Source organism: Plecotus auritus (assembly GCF_963455305.1).
Source record: "Plecotus auritus genome assembly, chromosome: 6".
Lineage (NCBI taxonomy): Eukaryota > Metazoa > Chordata > Mammalia > Chiroptera > Vespertilionidae > Plecotus > Plecotus auritus.
Genome location: NC_137773.1, coordinates 25742179 through 25764826, shown reverse-complemented (window position 1 = coordinate 25764826; position 22648 = coordinate 25742179). Strand labels below are relative to the sequence as shown.

General features: G+C 43.4%; 2 protein-coding genes across 12 annotated transcripts in view; one reads left to right on the top strand and one right to left on the bottom strand.

Annotated features, from left to right (window-relative positions):
• The window catches only part of SH3RF2 (SH3 domain containing ring finger 2), a 116520-nt gene that overhangs the window by 51965 nt on the left and 41907 nt on the right, over positions 1 to 22648 (top strand). For all 10 annotated transcript variants that reach the window (XM_080673043.1, XM_080673038.1, XM_080673039.1 and 7 more), the window contains 2 exons: positions 5246 to 5341; positions 13264 to 13587. In XM_080673043.1, the coding sequence (XP_080529169.1) occupies positions 5246 to 5341; positions 13264 to 13587 (420 nt within the window). The remainder of the gene's footprint in view (positions 1 to 5245; positions 5342 to 13263; positions 13588 to 22648) is intronic.
• Positions 1 to 22648, bottom strand: part of GRXCR2 (glutaredoxin and cysteine rich domain containing 2) — a 160415-nt gene that overhangs the window by 104220 nt on the left and 33547 nt on the right. The window lies entirely within an intron of this gene.

Here is a 22648-nt window from a genome sequence, read left to right as displayed (position 1 = left end):
TAAGCGTGTCTCCAGCACAGCAGTTCTTCCATTATAGACACAGCGGGTCCTCACAGCCAATTGGCCTGGAGGTCAATTCCTCCCAGTGTACCAACAGCAATCAAGACTTAACTACACCAAGACTTTGCACTCAGCCCACAAAGGGGTGTACCAAAGGCGTCCACCTCAGGTGATTGGGGAGGCTGAGCTACTGGCCCCTATAGCCCCCTATAGGTCACCTACCACACAAAGCCACTCCATCAACACAAGGAAGCAGCATAATGCAGAGATAAAGAAACATGTCACGAATGAGAGAAATGGAGGAAAGCAAACTATTGGACGACATAGAGTTCAGAACCACATTTATAAGGTTACTCAAGAATCTTCTAAAAACCACCGAGAAACTTGATGAGACCTCCGAGGAGCTTAGTGAGTCCTTCAAGGACCTTAATGAGAATGCCAAAAAAAATGGAAAAGGACCAGTCAGAAATTAAGCATACACTGTCTGAAATAAAGAATATACAGAAACTCAACTGTAGATCAACGTACCCCAAGAATCAAACCAAAGATCTGAAATATGAGGAAACAAAAAACACCCAACCAGAAAAACTTTCTTTTGGGGTGCCAGAAAAGAAAAAATCCAAAAATATGAAGATAGCGTAAGGAGCCTCTGGGACAACTTTAAGCGTACCAACATCCGAATTTTTGGGGTGCCAGAAGAAGAGAAAGAGCAAAATATTGAAAACCTATTAGAAGAAATAATGACAGAAAACTTTCCCTACCTGGTGAAAGAAATAGACTTACAAGTTCAGGAAGCACACAGAACCCCATACAAGAGGAATCCAAAGAGGACCACACCAAGACACATCATAATTAAAATGCCAAGGGCAAAAGACAAAGAGAGAATCTTGAAAGCAGCAAGAGAAAAACGGTTAGTTACCTACAAGGGAGCACCCATACGACTGTGAGCTGATTTCTCAACAGAAACTATGCAGGCCAGAAGGGAGTGGCAAGAAATATTCAAAGTGATGAACAGCAAGAACCTACAACCAAGATTACTCTACCCAGCAAAGCTATCATTCAGAGTTGAAGGTCAGATAAAGAGCTTCACAGACAAGAAAAAGCTAAAGGAGTTCATCACCACCAAACCAGGATTACATGAAATGCTGAAGGGTGTTCTTTAAGAAGAGGAAGAAGAAGAAAAAGGTAAAGATAAAAATTATGAACAACAAAATGACATCAAATACATACCTACCAACAAGTGAATCTAAAAATCAAGTGAATAAAAAATCTGAAGAACAGAATGGACTGGTGAATATAATAGAATCAGGGACATAGAAAGGGAGTGGACTGACAATTCTCAGGGGGGAGGGAGTGTGAGGGGTGCGGGAAGAGACTGGGCAAAAAGCTTACACCTATGGATGAAGACAGTAGCGGGGGATAAGCGCATGGGGTGGGGTGGGGAATCAGGTGGAGGGGAGCTAGGGGGAAAAAAAGAGGAACACCTGTAATAATCTGAACAATAAAGATTTATTTAAAAGTGAAAAAAAAAAAGAAAAAGGACCAACTAGAAATTAAACATACACTGACTGAAATAAAAAATATTATACAGAGACCCAACAACAGCCTAGAGGAACACAAGAATCAAGTCAAAGAATTGAAATACAAAGAAGCAAAAAACACTCAACCGAAAAAGCAAAAAGAAAAAAAAATCCAAAAAGTTGAACATAGTGTAAGAAGCCTCTGGGACAACTTCAAGCGTACCAACATCCGAATTATGGGGGTACCAGAAGAAGAGAGAGAGCAAGATACTGAAAACCTTTTGAAGAAATAATGAATGAAAACTTCCCCCACCTGGTGAAAGAAATAGACTTACAAGTCCAGGAAGCGCACAGAACCCCAAACAAAAGGAATCCAAAGAGGACCACACCAAGACACATCATAATTAAAATGCCAAGAGCAAAAGACAAAGAGAGAATATTAAAAGCAGCAAGAGAAAAACAGTTAGTTACCTACAAGGGAGTACCCATACGATTGTCAGCTGATTTCTCAACAGAAACTATGCAGGCCAGACAAGAGTGGCAAGAAATTTTCAAAGTGATGAATAGCAAGAACCTACAACCAAGATGACTCTACCCAGCAAAGCTATCATTCAGAATTGAAGGGCAGATAAAGAGCTTCACAGATAAGAAAAAGCTAAAGGAGTTCATCACCACCAAACCAGTATTATATGAAATGCTGAAAGGTATTCTTAAAGAAGAGGAAGAAGAAAAAAGTAAAGATAACAATTATGAACAACAAATACATATCTATCAACAAGTGAACCTAAAAATCAAGTGAATTAAAAACCTGAGGAACAGAATAATCTGGTGAATATAATAGAATCAGGGGCATAGAAAGGGAGTGGACTGATAATTCTCAGGGGGAAAGGGGTATGGGGGTGTTCAGGAAGAGACTGGACAAAAATCATACACCTATGGATGAGGACAGTGGAGGGGGGAGGTAAGGGCAGAAGGTGGGGTGGGAACCGGGTGGAGGGGAGCTATGGGGGGAAAAAGGAGAAACAATTGTAATAATCTGAATAAAGATTTATTTAAAAAAAAAAGATATACTTTCCAAGGACATTAATCACCCTAAAAATGTTTTGCCTGCATACTTCTACTAAAGTCTAGACTACTTTAATTCTCTGTGTTCAGTATTTCTTATTCCTTCAATATTCAAATTTCCTCATAGAAACCATAGTTGGGATGGCATTTATTCTTTGCTGCTTATGATAAATCACATATAAGAAGTGACACTGTCACACTGGCTCGGGAAAGGTCTGTTTTGTAGGACATTTTTATTCCACCACTGCCAGAGATGAGATTTACTTCAGATTCCCTCCTACTAGATAACCTCACTGCCCTCCACATTTTGAAATACTGATCATTCTTGTCTTGGCACCTCCAAGTGAGTCCCCTAAGGAAGGTCATTCTGTAACCCAAACTGCACAGGCCATATTTCAACTGCAGTCAGAGGAAGGACAGTTCAATTCCACAAGCCTTTACTCAGCGTTCACTCTGTGCCAGGCATTAGACACTGCGCTCTGGGGACGCAGCTGGAGGGAGACATAGGCAGGGAGCATCCTCTGTTTGGGGTTTTTGGGGGTTTGTTTTTGCCCCTCTCTGGGACACTTAATCTACCAGCTCATTCATTCAGTAGGCCCATCCATGTGCCAAACTGTCCACTGGGAACAAAGTGATGAGTCACTGTTCCTACCATCACAGACCCAGCAGACTAGTGGAAGAAACAGACACATAAATGGTAAATTATGACAAGGAACCAATAGAGAAAAATTTGATTCATTCTGGAAGGGTATGGAAGGCTGAAACTGCACTAGGAAAGGGCATATTCTTTCTGAACTCAGTATATCCAAATTAAACATGAACTCAGCATGATCTTTCCCTAGTGCTTTCTATCTCATTAAATTGTACAATTTTTTAACACATTCATTTATTCATGCATGCATTCATTCAAGAAATATTTCCCCCCTGGCCAGTGCTGCTAAGTGGTTAGTGTGTTAAGCCATGCACCAAAGGTTCACAGGTTCAATTTCCAGTCAAGGACATGTGCCTGCCTGGGTTGAAGGTTTGATATCCTGCCCTGGTCAGGGCATGTGCAGGAGACAACCAATCGATGTCTCTCTCGCATCCATGTTTCTCTCTCTCCCCCTCTCTCCCATCACCTTCCACTCAAAAATCAATAGAAAAAATATCATCTGGTGAAGATTAACAAAAACAAAACAAAACAAGGAAATATTTATTGGATGACTCCTGAAGGGAGGCCACTGTATTAGGTTCTGGGGACATGGAAATGAACAAAACAGACCCAGGCCCTGCGCACATAGAGTTTATGTTCTGATGGAGTAGATAAGCATTAAAGAAATACTAACCTCTAAATATGTAATTGCAAAGTGTAATAATGACAGAAAAGTTAAGAAAAGATATAATGCAGTAAATTAATTTAGATTTAGTTTCATTTAAATTACCCAGGGGCATGGGTCAGAAGGTCAAAGAGATCAGTGGGTGACTATTCAGGTTTAGATTGATGAACAGGTATGGATGTGGAAAGATGTCCCTGATATGGTATTAAGTAAAAAATGAATGTGTCCTATATTTGTATGAAGTGCAAAAAGAGGCAGAATAAATAGGCATGCTAGGAGTCAGAAGAGTGGTTACCTCTTGCTAGGTGATAGGAAGGGTACAAAGGAACCTTCTAGATACTGGCCATGTTTATAACTCTTGATCTGGATGGTGTTCCATGGATATAGTTAATGTAAAAACTCATCAAGCTTTACATACAAAATTTATGTACTTTATTATATTAATTTGTGTATTTTTGGAACAGATTTTAAGAATTAGTATGCTTTTTAAAATATATTTTTATTGACTTCAGAGAGGAAGGGAGAGGGAGATAGAAACATCAATGATGAGAGAGAATCATTGATCGGCTGCCTCCCTCATGCCCCTACTGAGGATCGAGCCTATAACCTGGACATGTGCCCCAGCAGGGAATCAAACCATGACCTCCTGGTTCACAAGTCGACGTTCAACCTCTGAGCCACACAGGCTGGCCTAAAAATTAGTATGTTTATATATACATGTATATATGTGTTCTCTTCACAGAAAAGAATCTGGAAAAAAAGGTGTTAACCAAGGTGCTAACAGTGGTCATACCTATATTGTGACAGAATTTTTTTCTTTGTTTTGCTTATCTGTATTTTCAGATGTTTCTACATATAACCTTTTATAATAAGAAAGTCTACATATAAACTTTTATAGTAAGAAAAAATTGAGTTAAAAGTCACTTTCCATTTGATACATTGAATACTGATAGGTTCTGAAAAGTCTTCAAAATCGGAATGAAATTCAATTCTTTCTTTTGCTAAGCTCTGTCTGTCTCCCTATGGCTTTCATCTTGATTTCCTCATCAGATTAATTTAAACGAAAAGGCCAGATTCTGCTGGTGATTAAAAATTAGAAACATTTCTAAGTTTGCCTGTTGGAGTCCACTGATCCTCCAAATTATTTCTATTTCTCTTGTGTCTTGGTGATCCAAATCCGGCCCTTTATGGAAAAAGATCATCTAGCAGGAAAATTTTGTAAACAAATCATGAAAGAACTCCATGCCTTGTACCTCACACCATCTGGGGCTCCAAGCTGATGTCCACTGAGAGCATTCACCACCTGAAAACAGGATCCTGACCATGAGACGTTTTCTCTTTCAGGATGATATCATCACTGTGATCAGCCGAGTGGATGAGAACTGGGCAGAAGGGAAGTTAGGAGACAAAATCGGCATCTTCCCAATTTTGTTTGTTGAGGTACGTGAACATCAAGTCTACAGCTGATTAAGCTTACCAGAAGGATGCATGTACCACAGTGATTCCTGAGAGCAATTTCCATTTGATCTGAGGCGTATTCAGAACTAACTAAGTCTCTAAGAAAAGATGTCAGATGATAATATCCAGTTCTGGCAAGAGTATGGGGCAATGGGCCTTTTTATTCTGCTGATAGGAATGTAAATTGGTGTCATCTCTCATATTCAAACTCTAGCTCATATCAAGAATGTTAAAAATGTACATCTCCTTTGAATCAGCAATTTCACATCAGAGAGTTTATGATAAGGTAATATTAAAATAAGTATGCAGAGATATATGTATAAAATGTGCAAAAGTGTTCACCATAGTATTGTGTATGATAGTAAAAATCACAGAAATAATCTAAAAACATAATAATCTAAAAAGAAACAATTAAAATTTTGTTTTTAAAAATAATGGTAATGAAAATATATACTTATTAAAAATAATATTAGAGAAGCATATTCAGTATCATGGAGTATTTGGAATTATGGGGAAATGTTTATGATTTATTGTTAAGTAAAATAAAGTTTAATGGATATAGTGTTCTGGAGATCAGTTTCACAACCATATACTTACACTACTGAACTATATACTTAGAAATGGTTCATCTGATAAATTTGATGTTATATGTTTCCTGTCAATAAAAAGAAACAAATTGAACTATATAAAACTAGCTTTACAAATATATGTGTATATATTAATGGATAAAGAACTAAAAGGAAATGTACCAAAGTATCACCAAATGGTGAGATTCTAGACTATTTCAATTTTTTTCTGCTGGCTTGTATTCTGTAAATCTTCTGAAATGAGTTTTTTAAAGAGGAAAGAACACAAGCTAGGATATTTACCTAATATAACTTGGAGTCTCTAACCTCTGTAGCCTTCAGCCTCACCTGAGCTTGAAGCAGGTCATTGCAAATTTAAAGGAGAAGATTCAGTAATTAACTGCATTTATTGGATGCATTTATTTACCAGCATTAAGCAGTAAAAGTGCCCTGGCCGGTAGCTCAGTGGTTAGAATGTTGGCCCTTGTACCAAATGGTTGCAGGTTGATCCCTGGCCCCAATGGGAGTGAATATGGGAGACAACCAATCGATGTGTCTCTCTCACATCAATGTTGCTCGCTCTCTCTCTCTCTCCCCCTTCCCTCCCTCCCTTCTCTCTTCTGCTCTGTCTAAAAGATCAATGGTAAAAAGATCCTCGGGAGAAGCAACGATCAGATGCTCAAACCTCAGAGGGAAGGTAGAAGAGGGTGGGGGTAAGGAGGAGAGATCAACCAAAGGACTTGTATGCATGCATATAAGCCTAACCAATGCACACAGACACCGGGGGGGGAGGGCACGAACGGGGGGAGGGGGGGTTGGGCAGCATTGGGGGGATAAGATATGTAATACCTTAATCAATAAAATAAAATAAAAAAGATCCTCAGGTGAGGATTAACCAAAAATAAAATAAAATAAAATAAAATAAAATAAAATAAAATAAAATAAAGCAGTAAAAGGCATGCTCCCTGACTTCTAGAAGAGTGGGGTAAAGACAGCACAGAGGCATAACTGGAGATAAGAACCCATTCTTTTTTTTTTTTTTAATAAATCTTTATTGTTCAGATTATTACAATTGTTCCTCTTTTTGCCCCCCATAGCTCCCCTCCACCTGGTTCCCACCCCACCCTCTGCCCTTACCCACCCCACCCCCACACTGTCCTCATCCATAGGTGTACGATTTTTGTCCAGTCTCTTCCTGCACCCCCCACATCCCTTTCCCCCCGAGAATTGTCAGTCCACTCCCTTTCTATGCCCCTGATTCTATTATATTCACCAGTTTATTCTGTTCATCGGAATTTTTTTTAAAAAATTTTTTTAAATAAATTTTATTGGTATTTTACAGAGAGGAAGGGAGAGGGATAGAGAGTTAGAAACATCGATGAGAGAGAAACATCGATCAGCCGCCTCCTGCACACCTCCCACCGGGGATGTGCCCGCAACCAAGGTACATGCCCTTGACCAGAATCGAACCCGGGACCCCTCAGTCCGCAGGCCGCCGCTCTATCCACTGAGCCAAACCGGTTTCGGCTGTTCATCGGAATTTTTATTCACTTGATTTTTAGATTCACTTGTTGGTAGATATGTATTTGTTGTTCATAATTTTTATCTTTATCTTTTTCTTCTTCCTCCTCTTCTTAAAGAATACCTTTCAGCATTTCATATAATACTGGTTTGGTGGTGATGAACTCCTTTAGCTTTTTCTTATCTGTGACACTCTTTATCTGACCTTCAATTCTAAATGATAGCTTTGCTGGGTAGAGTAATCTTGGTTGTAGGTTCTTGCTATTCATCACTTTGAATATTTCTTGCCACTCCCTTCTGGCCTGCATAGTTTCTGTTGAGAAATCAGCTGACAGTCATATGGGTGCGCCCTTGTAGGTAACTAACTGTTTTTCTCTTGCTGCTTTCAAGATTCTCTCTTTATCTTTTGCTCTTGGCATTTTAATTATGATGTGTCTTGGTGTGGTCCTCTTTGGATTCCTTTTGTTTGGGGTTCTCTGTGCTTCCTGAACTTGTAAGTCTATTTCTTTCACCAGGTGGGGGGAGTTTTCTATCATTATTTCTTCAAATAGGTTTTCAGTATCTTGCTCTCTCTCTTCTTCTGGTACCCCCATAATTCGGATGTTGGTACGCTTGAAGTTGTCCCAGAGGCTCCTTACACTGTCTTCATATTTTTGGATTCTTTTTTCTTTTTGCTTTTCCGGTTGGGTGTTTTTTACTTCTTTGTATTTCAAATCTTTGACTTGATTCTTGTGATCCTCTAGTCTGCTCTTGGATCTCTGTATATTATTCTTTATTTCAGTCAGTATATGCTTAATTTCTAGTTAGTCCTTTTTCATATCCTCGAGGTTCTCGCTAAATTTATTGGCCTTTTCTAGAAAATTCTTGAAAAACCTTATAACAGCGGTTTTGAACTCTATATCCAGTCGTTTGCTTTCCTCCATTTCTTTCATTTGTGACCTGTTTCTTTGTCTCCACATTTTGGCTGCTTCCCTGAGTTAGAGTGGCTTTGTGTGCTAGATGTCCTATAGGGCCCACTGGCTCAGCCTCCCCAGTTACCTGAGATGGTCACTCTTGGTGCACCCCTTTGTGGGCTGTGCACAGTCTTGTTGTAGTTAAGCCTTAATTGTTGTTGGTATCACTGGGAGGAATTGACCTCCAGGCCAATTGGCTGTGAGGATCAGCTGTGTCTACACTGGGAGAACTTCTGTGCTGGAGACACCCTTATGAGACAAGACTTGCAAAAGCCTCTGCGCTCAGCTTGGATGGGGCAGAGTCTCGGGGTGGAGCAGACAGCAATGGCTTCCCGTCAGCCCTGCCCTAAGAGGCCCCCCAGGTCTCAGTGTCCTGCAGTAATCGTTGCAAGCACTTCTGAGAGAAAGCCGCCCTCGAGTTTTGCCCGCTGCCAGACAGTCCAGTTTCTCCCCAAATTAGTCTGGGTCCCCAGAGTCTCACCTGGAACTGGAGTTCAGAGCAGTCGGGAGCTTTTGTCTCCCTCCCGGTTGAGAAAGCCAGCCGCGTACTCAGTTGCCAGCCCTCTCCGCGCGCGCGCCTCGGTACCTCTGCCTTCTTCAGCTCCTCTGAGTCTCAGTGTGCTTTTCTCTTTCCTTCTAGTTGTAGAATTTCCACTCAGCCAGGCTTCCTGTGGTTCTGGATGATGTCCGTTTTGTCTTTTAGTTGTAGTTTTGAAATTGTTGTGCGAAGCAGCAGTTTAGGTATTTATCTATGCTGCCATCTTGGTTTCTCCAGAAGAACCAGTTCTTTCATTCATAAGAGTCAAAGCAGGTTCTGAAGTAAATGGTGTGTCCAGAATACTGCACAGGTCTCAGGGTTCTCCGCACCCCCTCTACTGTGTCAGTGTTGAAGGGATGAAAAGTGGAAAGGAGGGATGGAAGAAGGGTCCAGACAGGCTGGTCTTCTATCTCTAATAAAGTCTCATTCCCAATGCTTTTTCTCCTGCTTAGGCCCCTACCAGGTACACCCACCCAATTCTCTCTATTTGTTTAAATTTTACAAGACTCAGCTAGAAACCCACTTTCTCCATAAAATTTCAGCAACTAGTTGAACACTCATTTATCTTTTCTCTGAACACCTGATGGGTATACTGCTTGTAGTTCACAGGCCAGCCTAAGACAGAACAAGTACTGCATTTTTAAAAAAAAAATTGCATTACAATTGAGTGAATGGGAAAAAATTCAGGAGGTTGTCAGAACAACCAGGAAAAAAGCTAGAGAACAAACCTTTCAGTGTGACTCCATCCTAATATTCAATCATTCAACTAATTTTTCACTGAGTGCCTGCTATATCAGGTCCTGTGTGAAGTTCTAAAGATACAAGACAGACCTGGGTCCCTACTTTCAGAATGTAAAGTCAGACATTAATCAAGCAATTATAAGTGTGATGAATGACACAAAGAATCATTTAAAGCGGGGGGGGGGGGATAAAAAGAGCAGTTAGGAGCTATTGCATGGCTCAGTTAGAAGGTGACTATGGTTCTGACCAAAAGATTGGAACAAGTGGTAGATTCAAGGACCTTTTTGAAGGTAGATCCACTGTACTAGGAGGTTGACAGAAGCAGGGAGCAGGGGAGAGGAAGTGGTTAAGGATCATGCCCCCTTTCTGATTTGTGTGCCTAGGTTGGTGGTGGAGCCATTTTCTTGGTCAAGCAATGTTTGCTGAAGAGGAACAATTATGTTGATTGGAAGACAGTGGTTGAGATTCTAAGGACAGAGATGAGCTAAAACTAATGTCTAGCTGTACACATAGGCAGTGCTGAAATTTTTGCAGATGAGAGCTCGCATGGTCCCCTGCATTATCTCAAGAAGCTTCTTCATAGCTGGGGCTGGGGGAGAGGCACCAATGACCAGATATTTCTGACTTCTGATACCCTTCCCCGCCCGCCAAAGAAACTTCTACATTTAATGATTATTCATTTGGATACTCTCCCACCACTTCACCTCTAAAACTGGTGATTACAAGAATCCTCAAGATTGTCATCAAGCTAGCCATTGCTTCCTTTGTTCTCCTAATTGCTAGGAGGGGAATAAGATAATCAAGTGGTTGCTCTACTCTGGGAACCTGGTTTTCAAAAATGGCTTGAAACCTACATTGAGCTTTCTAAAGCAGCCCTTAGATTCTGACTTCCGTCGTTTCATTAAGACTAGCACTTGCTGAGGACTCTTTAAGTTAAGTTCTGCATTTCCAGTGCCACGCAAAGCAGTTGGAAGGAAGGAAAGCTTTCTTATGAGAGTGACATGGGGTGTGTGTTTTTTGTTCTTGTTTTTTGCATAAACAGGATTTTTCTTGTTAATGTAGCATTGGATTTATTGAATTGCACCTGCATAAAATGGTGGCAAAGCAAATACTGAGCTCACACCCATTCTTTTTTTTTTTTTTTAAATATATTTTATTGATATTTTACAGAGAGGAAGGGAGAGGGATAGAGAGCTAGAAACATCGATGAGAGAGAAACATCGATCAGCTGCCTCCTGCACACCACCCACTGGGGATGTGCCCGCAACCAAGGTACATGCCCTTGACGGAATCGAACCCGGGACCCTTCAGTCCGCAGGCCGACGCTCTATCCACTGAGCCAAACCGGTTTCGGCTCACACCCATTCTTGTCAGAACTTCTCCAACAGGGCCTGCCTGGGTTATGTGAATCTTCCTCAGCTCAATGAACCTCAAGGATGTTGTTTCAAATGAGTGGATGCAAATTTAATAGATGTGTAATCCTTCCCCAACTGAGCCATTAATCACATTGGCAGAGAAGAGGGCAAACCAAGAGTCACAGAGGCCCTTTCTCAGTGCTGCTGATGGTGTTGCTCACCTGGGGACAGAACAATTAGGTGGAAGCAGAAAAACATTAACTTCATTGTAGCTGTGAATGACCCTGAAGAAGTTTACTCATTCAACTCAAAGAGTGTATATTGTCCGCTTTCTGGATGAACAATGGAGGGATAGGTGCTCTGGGGAATGAAAGACATTGTCCCTAATCCAGAAGGCTGTCCGAACTTGCCTAAACAGTTTCAGTAAATTCCTAAATGGTCTCCCTCCTTCTAGTCTGGAATAATACCTTTTTATGTATTTATTTTTATTTACATACAATACAATTTACTCTTTTTGGTGTCTAGTTCTACATGTTTAGGTAAATGTATTCAGAATAACCACACCATCATCAAGATATAGAGTAGTTCTAACGCTCCCAAAAATAGGAGGTGATGCTGTTTCTTTGTAGTCAGCTCCTTCCCTGTTTCCCACCCCCTGGCAAACACTGATCTGTTTTCTGTTCCTATAGTTTTCTTTTTCCAGAATGTCACAGAAATGGAATCAAACAGAATGTGGCCTTTTGAGTCTGGCTTCTTTCACTTAGCACAATGCATTTGAGATTCATCCATGGTGTTGCATGTAGCAAGTAGTTCATCCCTTTTCATTATTGAATCATCTTCCATTGGACGGATGTGCCAGAGTTTGTTTATTCATCCACCAGTTGAAAGACATTGTGGTTGTTTCCCTTTGTTGGCAACTGTGATTAAAGCTGCTACAAACATTTGCATATCATTTTTAGAGTGAGCATAAGTTTTCATTTCTCTCCGGTAATTATCTAGGAATGGGATTGCTGGGTTGGATGCTATGTATGTGTTTAACTTTGTAAGAAACTCTCAAAATATAGCAGGAACTTCAAAAAGCATAAATCAGATCATGTCACTCCTTTACCTAAATGCTTTCAAAGGCTTCCTTACACTTAAAACAAACAGGAAACTTCCCAGGCTCTTTGAGATCCAGCCCCTGCCTGTCTCTGTGGTCTTCTCTGCCACCTACTTCTCACTTGCTCACTTCTCTCTTTCTTTCTTGTCTTACTCTCAAACAGGCTGAGCTTGCCACCACCCTCCCACCACACCTCCCTCTTCCTCCTCCCTCTGCTGCCCCCCTGCCACCTCTTCAAGACCTTTCCACTAATTTATAATCCCTCTGCCTGGCCTGTTCCTACCCCCGTCTTCACATGGCTGGTTCCTTCTTGCCATCTGTGTCTCTGCTTAAATGTCCCCTTCTCAGCAGGTTTTCCTGGATCCCCCAGTCTAAAGGAGCCACCTCCCACAGTCACTATCACAGCAGAACATTATTACTGTGGGACATTTTCTCGTTTGCTTGTTTCATGCTGGCTTTGCCATTTATAAGTCACCCCTTCCGGGCCTCTGCTTTCTTATCTTTAAAGTGGACATTATAACACTTCCTCCCCTACTTGATTATTTTTTTTTTCACAATATTACAAGCTTCTTGAGCCATAAACTACATCTGCTTTAAACTTTTCTCTCTTGATTATTTTAATCACCTGCACATTGTCACTGAAAAGTTCTTAAGTGGGCATATTTCCTTTTACCTCTATAGTTGAATTCCTAAATTATAATAAGATGGACCAGATGTAGTTTCAGAGGGCAACTGGTGACAGTCATAATGATGCATATTTAAGTACTTGTTCTGGAAAGTTTTATTCACACAGACCCCCATTTTGTCAGCGTATTTCAGGTTTCTGGAGGAAATGAATTCATGTGGGCCCTTGGTGGGCAGGGTATTCAAAATGTAACACAGTCAATGGTTGTGCTAGAACTAGTTGGTACTAGACTGCAAGAGCTGGTTGTTATATTTTCAGGAATTTTGCTAGCCAGTTGTTGAACCATTGGTAGATATTTACACCACAGAAATTGGTAGACTCCTCAAATCAGGAATGGCGAGTGAGGTGGTGGCATCTGAACTGGCTTCAGACTCGCCTGGGTAAGACTTAGTTGCGCATATTAGATCAGGAAGACTAACTTCTCACCAAACCTTTTGTCTTCTCAGCCAAACCTCACTGCAAGACACCTGCTAGAGAAGAACAAAGGCCGCCAGCCGTCCCGCACAAAAAGCCTGTCCCTGGTGTCCTCCTCCTCCAGAGGCAAAGCCACCAACACGCCCAGCCTCCGAAGGGGCCCTGGGTCCAGGAGGAAGGGGCCCGGGCAGCTCTCCATCACGACAGCCTTGAACACCCTCAACAGGATGGTCCATTCTCCCTCGGGGCGCCATATGGTGGAGATCAGCACCCCATTGCTTATCAGCTCTAGCAACCCCTCTGTGATCAGCCAGCACGTGGAGAAAGCAGATGTTCTTCCCAGTTCTTTGGGACAGGTAGGAAACAGAACCCTGGGATAAGGGCACTTTGGAGTTGGTCAAGTGATTCAGACCATGTCACAAGCAAAATTGGATGTTTAGTACCTGCTAAGCACCCATAATGTGTAATAATAATGAGCACCATGTGCTTTGTGTGTCAGAGTTGTGATCTATCTCGTCCTTGAAACAGCCTGTGAATTAGGTATGATTAGTGTTATCCCCACTTTACAGGTGAGAAGACCAAGGCTTAGAGGAGTTTAACCATTTGTCAAATTCTCACAGATGCTTTGCTTTCCCATGCTAAGAACCTTGACATGATTCCTTTCCCCTAGAGAACTTCCCTTCAAGGAGATAATGGCACCCATTTTTCAGAGGGGGTCCTGGCATCACAATTTGAAATTTACTGGCCCATCCTCCAGCATGATGGCCCATTTTCCATCATGTGGAAAAGAAGAAAAAGAATTTATGAGTTATTGGGTGTTTGGGGGGCTGGCTACATAATTTGCAGTGAAAAATGCTAATGCAGCTCCCTTGCTCAGAAATGATTAAGAATTTCAAGATGGCGCCCTAACTGGTTTGGCTCAGTGGATAGAGTGTTGGCCTGTGGACTCAAGGGTCCCAGGTTCGATTCCTATCAAGGGCATGTACCTTGGTTGCGGGCACATCCCCAGTGGGGGGTGTGCAGGAGGCAGCTGATCAATGTTTCTAACTCTCTCTCCGTCTCCCTTCTGCTCTGTAAAAAATCAATAAAATATATTTTTTTTTAAAGAATTTCAAGATGGCAACAGCAGAGTATTACTAAGTGGAGGGCCCTTCTGAGCACTGAGCCTTGTGTGACTACACATGTTCCACACCCCTGAAGCCAGGCCTGGGTGTTTTCATATGGAGCATCTAATGAGATACTGTATGTAAAGTGCTTAGCACAATGCCGGGCACATACTAAGCACCCAATAAAGCATTGGCTCTTAATACTGTTTTTAATAAGCCTGGTCACTGAGTTGCCAGCTGAAGGGAAAGAAACCAGGGCGACTGTGGCACTCCAGAGCAGAAGTACTTCTAACAGCATGTGGCTCTTCAGGTTGAAGGGTACTTTAGCACATGAAGGACTGGAGGTATGAGGCAACGTAATTAAGAACTGCATGTTGGATATTCTGCTGAAAACACTCTTTGGAACCATGCAGGTGGCAACTTGAGAGGACAAACCTCAACTTGCATGATGCATTTTTTAAAGCTGTAAATCTTGTTTTTAAACATGAATCTCTACCTTGGGATTAAATGGCTTAATTGGACTCTAATCCCTTTTTAACAAGACAGGGAGGAGGAGAAAGTCAAGGACTCCTGAAAGACCTGTGTGCTGGTCTAAAAGGAAAACAATCACCTTTTATAACACTTCACATCTTACACCAGTGTCTGGATCGCCAAGAGGCTGGCTGTCCCTGTACCTCTGTCCACCACCTGAACACACACACACATACACACACACACTTCCCTCCATATACACACGCCTCCAACTAAAAAAATCACACATAAGGCTCCCATTCTACACACACATTCCACACACATTGTTACAAGTACATACACGCTTTGTGCCCAAAGTTCTTCTCCCTCCAATACACACACACACACACACACACACACACACACACACACACGCATGCACGCACACACGCACACACACAAATGGGGGCCTATTGACTCACAAGTAAGCCAAAGAGTGACACATTTCTATGAAACTATTCTTTATATATAGACAGATGTATAAAGTACAGCCCACATTCAGTGGATTCAGCTAGCTGATTCAGCTGTAAATTGGCTTCTCAAAAGATTTAGCCACCTCACTTTCCATGTGTCATTTTAATTCTTCTTCCTGCTCATTTACCTCAGCTACAGAGAGGCTGGACAGGAGTGGAGAATCCTAATGGAATTCAAAACAAGTATTTCTTCCTAGTTTTCACAAACAGTGAGAATTCCAAAATGTGGCATATGCATATACTATTCCCAGGGAACCACTGCACGGTATTAATAGTTTGTGTGTTTTTTTATTCAGAAGGCTGTGGATTATAAGTATCTCTACATTTTTGCCCAGTGTTACCATGAACAAAGGTTTGTGGAATAAATAAATGCTGTTCCTTAGGAATTTATTTTTGATGCATTTGCCTGTCACGATCCTCTGCATACCCCAAAGCCCTGTATGCCTACCATTTCTTCATGGCAGCTCTGCCTTCCCCTCCCCTGCAGAATTAATCTCGCTGCCCTGTGGTCACAGTGCATGGCTCACACTCTGGTTCTTTGTACTATAAATACCATGTATAATCTTACCACCTTGCTCACTAGATTGAAAACTTAAGGGCAAGGATGGTGTTTTATTCATTTACGTTGCTGTTGACTTTCCAAAGCCCCAGTAAAGGTTTCCAATAACATATTTTGCCTCAAGAATCAAAAAACAAAGCAGCAGCCTATGACTTACTTAAACAATTACCAATCCCTTTCCCTCTTATAATTATCCAGAACATGAGAGCTAAGACAGAGAGGAAAAGGCTACAGAAGTCAGTGTAAGGAATACAATTCCCTGCCCCTCCCCACCTCTGCCCCTCCTCTGTCCCATTCCAGGATGCTAATGACAAGTCCCAGCATCTCCCCTGGGCTCCTGGGAGGATGAGCTGGCATGCACCTTGGGGAATTCTGGGGTCTATAAAGCTGACTCATTTTGATCCTATATTTGAAATATTCTGAATAAAGTGATTTCTTTACTCACTTTATTCGAGTTCAAGGAGCTTGAACCATTAAGTACAGATCCTGTCCCAGAGTGTCCCTTTGTCTTCATTTTTCAGAGGAATCTCCCAACCTAACTTTACAGTACTCAGGAGCGCCATGAGAGATGGTTTCTACTTAGTATTAAGATAATTTTTTCCCTTAGACACACTCACAGTCTAATTTATGGTTAAGATGTTTAGCTAATTCTCCTTCTAAAGTAATTTACAGAAATAAATTTATACCTAGAAGTGGAATTATTAGATCATATGGTAACTCTATAGTTAACTGTTTCAGGAACTGCCAACTAGTTTCCAAAGTGATTGCACCATGTTGCATTCCTATCAGCGGTGTGTGAGGGTTCCAGTTTCTCCACATCTTCACCAACATTTACTACCTGTCATTTTTATGATAGGCATCCTAGTGGGTATGAACTGGTATCCATTGTGGTTTTGGTTTTCATTTCCTTGATGGCAATGACGTTAAGGAGCTATTCCTGTGTTTATTGGACATGTGTTCTTTGGAGAACTGTATTAATATCCTTGGCCCATTTCTTGGTTGGGTTAGTTACCTTCTTCTTCTTCTTGAGTCGTAAGTGTTCTTTATATATTCTAGCTGCAAGTCTCTAATCAGATACGTAATGTGAAAATTTTCTGTCAATCTGTAGATTGCCTTTTCACTTTCTTGGTGGTGTCTTTGAAGCCCAAAATGTTTTAACTATGATGATGTCCAATTTACCTCCTCTTTCCTCTGTCGCTTGGGTTTCCGTGTAAAAGTTTCATAGTTCTAACACATTTAGTTGTATGATGCAGTTGGAGTTAATTTTGCATATGTCATGAGGTAGAGGATCCACATACCTTCATTTATATGTCAAAGAATGCCTCTTGTTTTGCGTTAAAATTGTTTCAGATCCAGGTGTTGTCAGCCTTCTCCATCCATTATAAGGCTCCCCATCAGCATTTCGCCTAATGATTTGAGGTTTTATTCATGAACATATTTCATTTGGGATTGAAAATGGTGACATTCTAAATCTATCATTCTTCCTGCAACTCTTCTATGAGATTGACTACTACTTTTTGAGAGCTGATTATATGTAAGATGCTATCCTAAATTATTTCATAATGATCTCAAAGTATGCATATCATAGGCCCTCATCACATACTGGGTAACCAAAGTTCATGCCTCAACCACTATTCTCTCTCTCTCTCTCTCTCTCTCTCTCTCTCTCTCTCTCTCTCTCTCTCTCATTCTCCCTCTTGTTTGCTCCTGGGCGTTCCCAGAGCTCAGAGAAAGGGCTCATTTCTCACCACCTTCTCGCCTGGCATGTTTGACATCACTGAACTGCTACCCATTTTTCCACCGGCCACTGCCAGCTGGGCTAATCTTTCCCTGCCGGCCTGTGCCAGTCTCCTTGTTTACATCCTTATCACTGCCCTCAGGCTGGCCTTGGCGTCCTCGCCCCTTTGGCCATGTGTTCACTCTCCCGCCCCTCCGAGGTCTGGTTCCCACACCTGGGCTACGGCCAGGAGAAAAGGCTGGGGTTTGTCCAGCCTGGAGAAGAATGGGCTTCGGCATTCATGCGGGGATGGGCAATGGCTTTATTTTTCCAAACTTGGGTTTATACACTGGTTTTGTGTTCGGGTGTCCAGAAGAGAAAGGGGGCATAAGTCATAACATGGAGGATTTCGTGAGGTGCGAGGAGAAATCTCTCCTAGCACATAGATTCTTAGAAGCCAAATGCTGAAAGTGCTGACGGAGCCGATAGGATACTCTTCCTGTTGGGTGCTGCTTTGCTTTTTGCTTTTCCCTGCAGAGAAAGGCAGCTCGGCATAAATAAAAGGGCTCTGAGTCAGGCAAAGCTTCTTGCCATGGTTTTGCCGCCTAATTACTGACACTGAGCCTCGGTGTCCTCATCTGCCAAATGAGTAGGTCCTTCCATGCAGGGCCTTTGCCAGGGTTAGCCACGACTCAGGAAGCTGTAGCCACCGCTAGGACCTCCTTTCCTCCAATCAGAGCCTTTGGAGTATTTCATCAGGAGTGGGATTGAAGGGATCCCTGACTTAGGGCAGGGAATGAGCCACGCATCTTCCAAACTCTAGATGACCCTTCCTATCTGAATCCCCTAAGGCAGTGGTCGGCAAACTCATTAGTCAACAGAGCCAAATATCAACAGTACAACGATTGAAATTTCTTTTGAGAGCCAAATTTTTTTAACTTAAACTTCTTCTAACGCCACTTCTTCAAAATAGACTCGCCCAGGCCGTGGTATTTTGTGGAAGAGCCACACTCAAGGGGCCAAAGAGCCGCATGTGGCTCGCGAGCCGCAGTTTGCCGACCACGGGCCTAGAGAATCTGATCTGCCTCCCACCCGCTAACTGCATTATGCCTCTCCAGGCCCCCGTTGCCTGTTTTCCAGGTGGAATGATAAATTGAGCTGGCAGAGTATCCTGCTGCTTAGTTTGTTAACAGCACACTCTGAAGATAGAGAACAGCAGGAAGAGCCATTCCTATTGTTTGGTTAATCCTGGTCATTGTAGGGATGCCTCCTTCTGCTCAAGCACACATTCCCACGAGGGACCCGTTTCCTTTGTCTACTGCCAAGCTCCCTCTGCCCCAGCAGGCGTCGGAGTTCTCTGAGGCAGAGAGCTTTTCAGCAGAGTTTCTCAGCACAGGCAGTATAGTGAGAAAATATGAGATTTGGGGTCAGCCAACTCTGAGATGGAACTCTCCCCCTGCCTCTTGCTGAGCAGTAAGTATAACATTGGGCAAGTTACATAATCTCTCTGGGCCTCCGTTTTCCATCTGTAAAATGGAGCTGATGATGACAATTTCTTTAACTTCACAAGATTGCTGTGAAGATACAACAAGGCAAAGCTCGTACGTGAGATCCTAGCCAGGGTTTGGCAGCGGTAAGTAGCTCAATAGCCGTTCACTCTGTCATTAATGTTGGGTCAAATCAGGAAGCTATAACTATCCCCCAGCCCCACCGCCCCGGGGCTGGCATGTGCAAACAGGCCTTGCTGAGAATGGCATTCACCAGCCGCTCACTTCAGATGGATGACGCCCAGCCTGAACCTCAAACACTTTAGCTCAGACTTAATAGGCAGTGAATTCTGGAAGGAAGGAAGGAAGGAAGGAAGGAAGGAAGGAAGGAAGGAAGGAAGGAAGGAAGGAAGGAAGGAAGGAAGGAGGGAGGCTTTTAGCTTGTATCTAGGGGGCCTTGGGGCACCTGCTCTTATGCAGCTCAGACCCTGAGCTGTAATCCCCGGGGGAACCCATGGGAGGGAGGCCAAGAATGAGCGCAGGAGAAAGGACTTGGGACAAAGGAGAAGGCAAGGCCCTCTGCCCACCATCTTCTGCACCTTTCGGCTTTTTCTGTGAGCCCATCCTCACCTGGAATGGTGGGTGGGTCCTGGCTGCCCGAGGTCCTCAGTGAAGCTGCCAACAAAGGATTGCTGGGTGTCCCCGTGCACCAGGCACAGGTGAGACAGTGGACAAGACACGCATGCTCTCTACGCTCATGGACCGTCTAGGCCAGCAGGGAGGACTAATATTAAACAACGTGTTATAAATACTTGAGGAGAAGATTATGAGTGTGCAAAGAGCTGTGAGGTTTAAGGACGGGGAATGGAGTCTTGGAGGGAGGGCCCACCTCTTCTGAGAGGTCAGGGCAGCCTGTCTGGAGGAAGTGGTCTTCAGACGGAGACCTGAAGGGTAATAGAAATCAGCCAGGTGACGAAGGAGATGATGTGAGGCCCGGCATGCACCTCTCCTCAGCCCCAGTTCCCTTTGTTCCAAAGTCACACCAGAAAACGCCCGTCCTCCTGGTGCCAGTGATGCCTGCTGTGCCCGCTCGCCAGCCCTGCCCAAGCTCCTGGGGTCCTCTGGGGCACAGCCTTTCTGATTTCTGGTGACCGAAGCAGATTCGGTAATTAGCCCTGCTGTTCAGCGTGCTTCCTTGATTCAGCATTTCTCCAAAGAGAGGTTAAGCTTTACATCATCATTTTGCCCAATTAATCCTGGCAGGTGAGCTGCTCTGGAGACCCAGCCCTGCCCGGGTGAGAGAGGGAGCGGCCCAGCCTGAACCTCAGACACTTTCGCTCAGACTTTATAGCTCTGGGAGCCAGAAGCAGGGGTGATGGATATCCAGGGCCACTGGGGCCTGTAAAACGCTCTCTCACAGAATCAGCAAGAAGGACAAACAAGAGAAGCAAAATAAACGAGGAGGGCAAGAAAAGAGGTGTGTCCAGGGCAGCAGTTGGGGACAAGGAGGGCAGTGAAGAGAAACACGGGAGCACGAACATTCCTTAATGGCACCGGGAACATGGCCCTGTGGCTCAACCTTGCCAAGCCTCAGTTTCCTCATCTTAAAATTGGACAACTGCATCTGGACAGGCCGGAATCCAAGACGCAACGGTTCTCTATCGTCCTAGCTGGCGCTATCCTGGGCTAGGGGCGTACCTGGGTTTATTCAGCAAATAAGCTACTGTGTGTGCCGTACGCCTTAGGGCACGAGCCGCACAACAGGTCTCCACACGCTTTCTCCACGGGGGCTTCTACAGAGGGCACAAAACGGGCATGTTCTTAACAGATTGTCCCCGTGGAGCACGGGCCCCTAGCACAGCCCTTTGCTAATGCTTCAGGAATTTTACTTTGGGTGAGTAACAATGTTCTTCAAGAAGAAAAGGAAAGAGAAGTTTTTAAGGAAATGGACCCATTTTTTTTCGTAGGAAAACAATGTTTATCGTAGATCAAAGCTTCGGGAGATACAATATCCAGCCTTGTCCTTCTCTTCCCACTCCAAACAATCAAGCCCTGGTGGGAAATTGCACAACGAGATGCATAACAAAACCTGCTCACATATGCAAAGAATATTGCAAACACCGGAGTGTCTGTTTCCAGGCACGTCAGCTAGGGAAGGCATGCTTTCTCACGGCTGAGACCGAGGGCAGCTCTGAGGACACAGAGGGCAGAGTCAGAAACTCGAACAAAGCATTCCCACTCCTTGGGCTCAGCTGAAAAGGCCCCCCTGAGCTCTTGCACCTTTATCTGCTGCCTTGGCCTTGACTGCTGCCTTCCTGGGCCTGTTCACAAGCACCATGCGCCTGCCACATGCCTGTCTTCCATCCATACAACAAAGATTTACTGAGTCCCTACACATATTTACTAGCTGACCCTTTAAGGATAGAGTACCTGGTGCCCCCTGGTCCCTCCAGGGTTAATCCCAGCTGAGCCTGACATGGAGGAACGTTTAGGAACAGTTAGTTGAATGTGTGAGTGAAGAAGCGAGTAAACCACAGTGAATGTAGGTGTAAGTGTACATGCGTCAATAAACATAAACAAGAGGCTGAGTAATGTATGAGTTAAGTAATTGAAAGGATTGATAAAAGGAAGAAGACATAAACGAGTATGAATGAGGGAATTCTTATAAGGGTGAGGAATAAAGAAATAAGAATGTATGTGATCGACAGAGTGGGGTCTCTACAAATGTCACATAACAGGGATAAAGGGTGTCACTGCCACGCTCTGCTAACCTCATCATTTTGCCTTGCTTGCTCATGCCCTGCCAGCCATGGGGATTTAGAGCTTAATCAATGCCCTCCTTTGCTGAGGGTGTGCCCATGCGTTCATGCTTTAGCATCTGGGGCTTCTGTCAGAAGGACAAAAACACCTGTGCCCTGGGCTGGATGCCAGGCCGCCCTGCCTCTGAGACTGGCCTCCCATATATGGAAAAAGCATGCCTTCCGCTGATGTCCTGAGCCCCATGCCGTCCCTGCGCTATAGGTGCATATGACCTATTTCTAAAGCTGAGTGCCCCACAAAGGCATCTTTCCAGGTGCAAGGGGTGGGGAACAGGTCGGTTTTGAATGAAGTTCGTGGCCAAGGTCATCTTAGCGAGAATCAGCAACATCATCCTATCTACCATAGGTCACATGCTATCTACGGCAGGTCACCAGCTACCCTGTTTCCTTTATAATGCATATCGGACTCGTCTGTTTCCTTGCTTTCAGATTTGTGTGTGATGGTTGTTTTGCCTGCTCACTAGGATATAAACTCCATGAGGACAGAGCCAGGCACATGGAAATCTCAATAAATATTGGTTAAAAATTAGTGAAACATAGTCTGGAAAACAAGTCATGTAAACCAACTGCTTGAACTAGCTTCCAAGACCTGATTCCCTTCCCCCAATGGTGGACCTGACCTGACTCAGCCACCAGACCCCACATTTCCCCTTCTGGGAGCTCGAAGGATTAAATGAGGCTATCTTCAAGGTCCTTCCCAGCTCTCTCATTCTAGGGTTCTAAAGCCAAGGGAAGGGGCTTCAAGT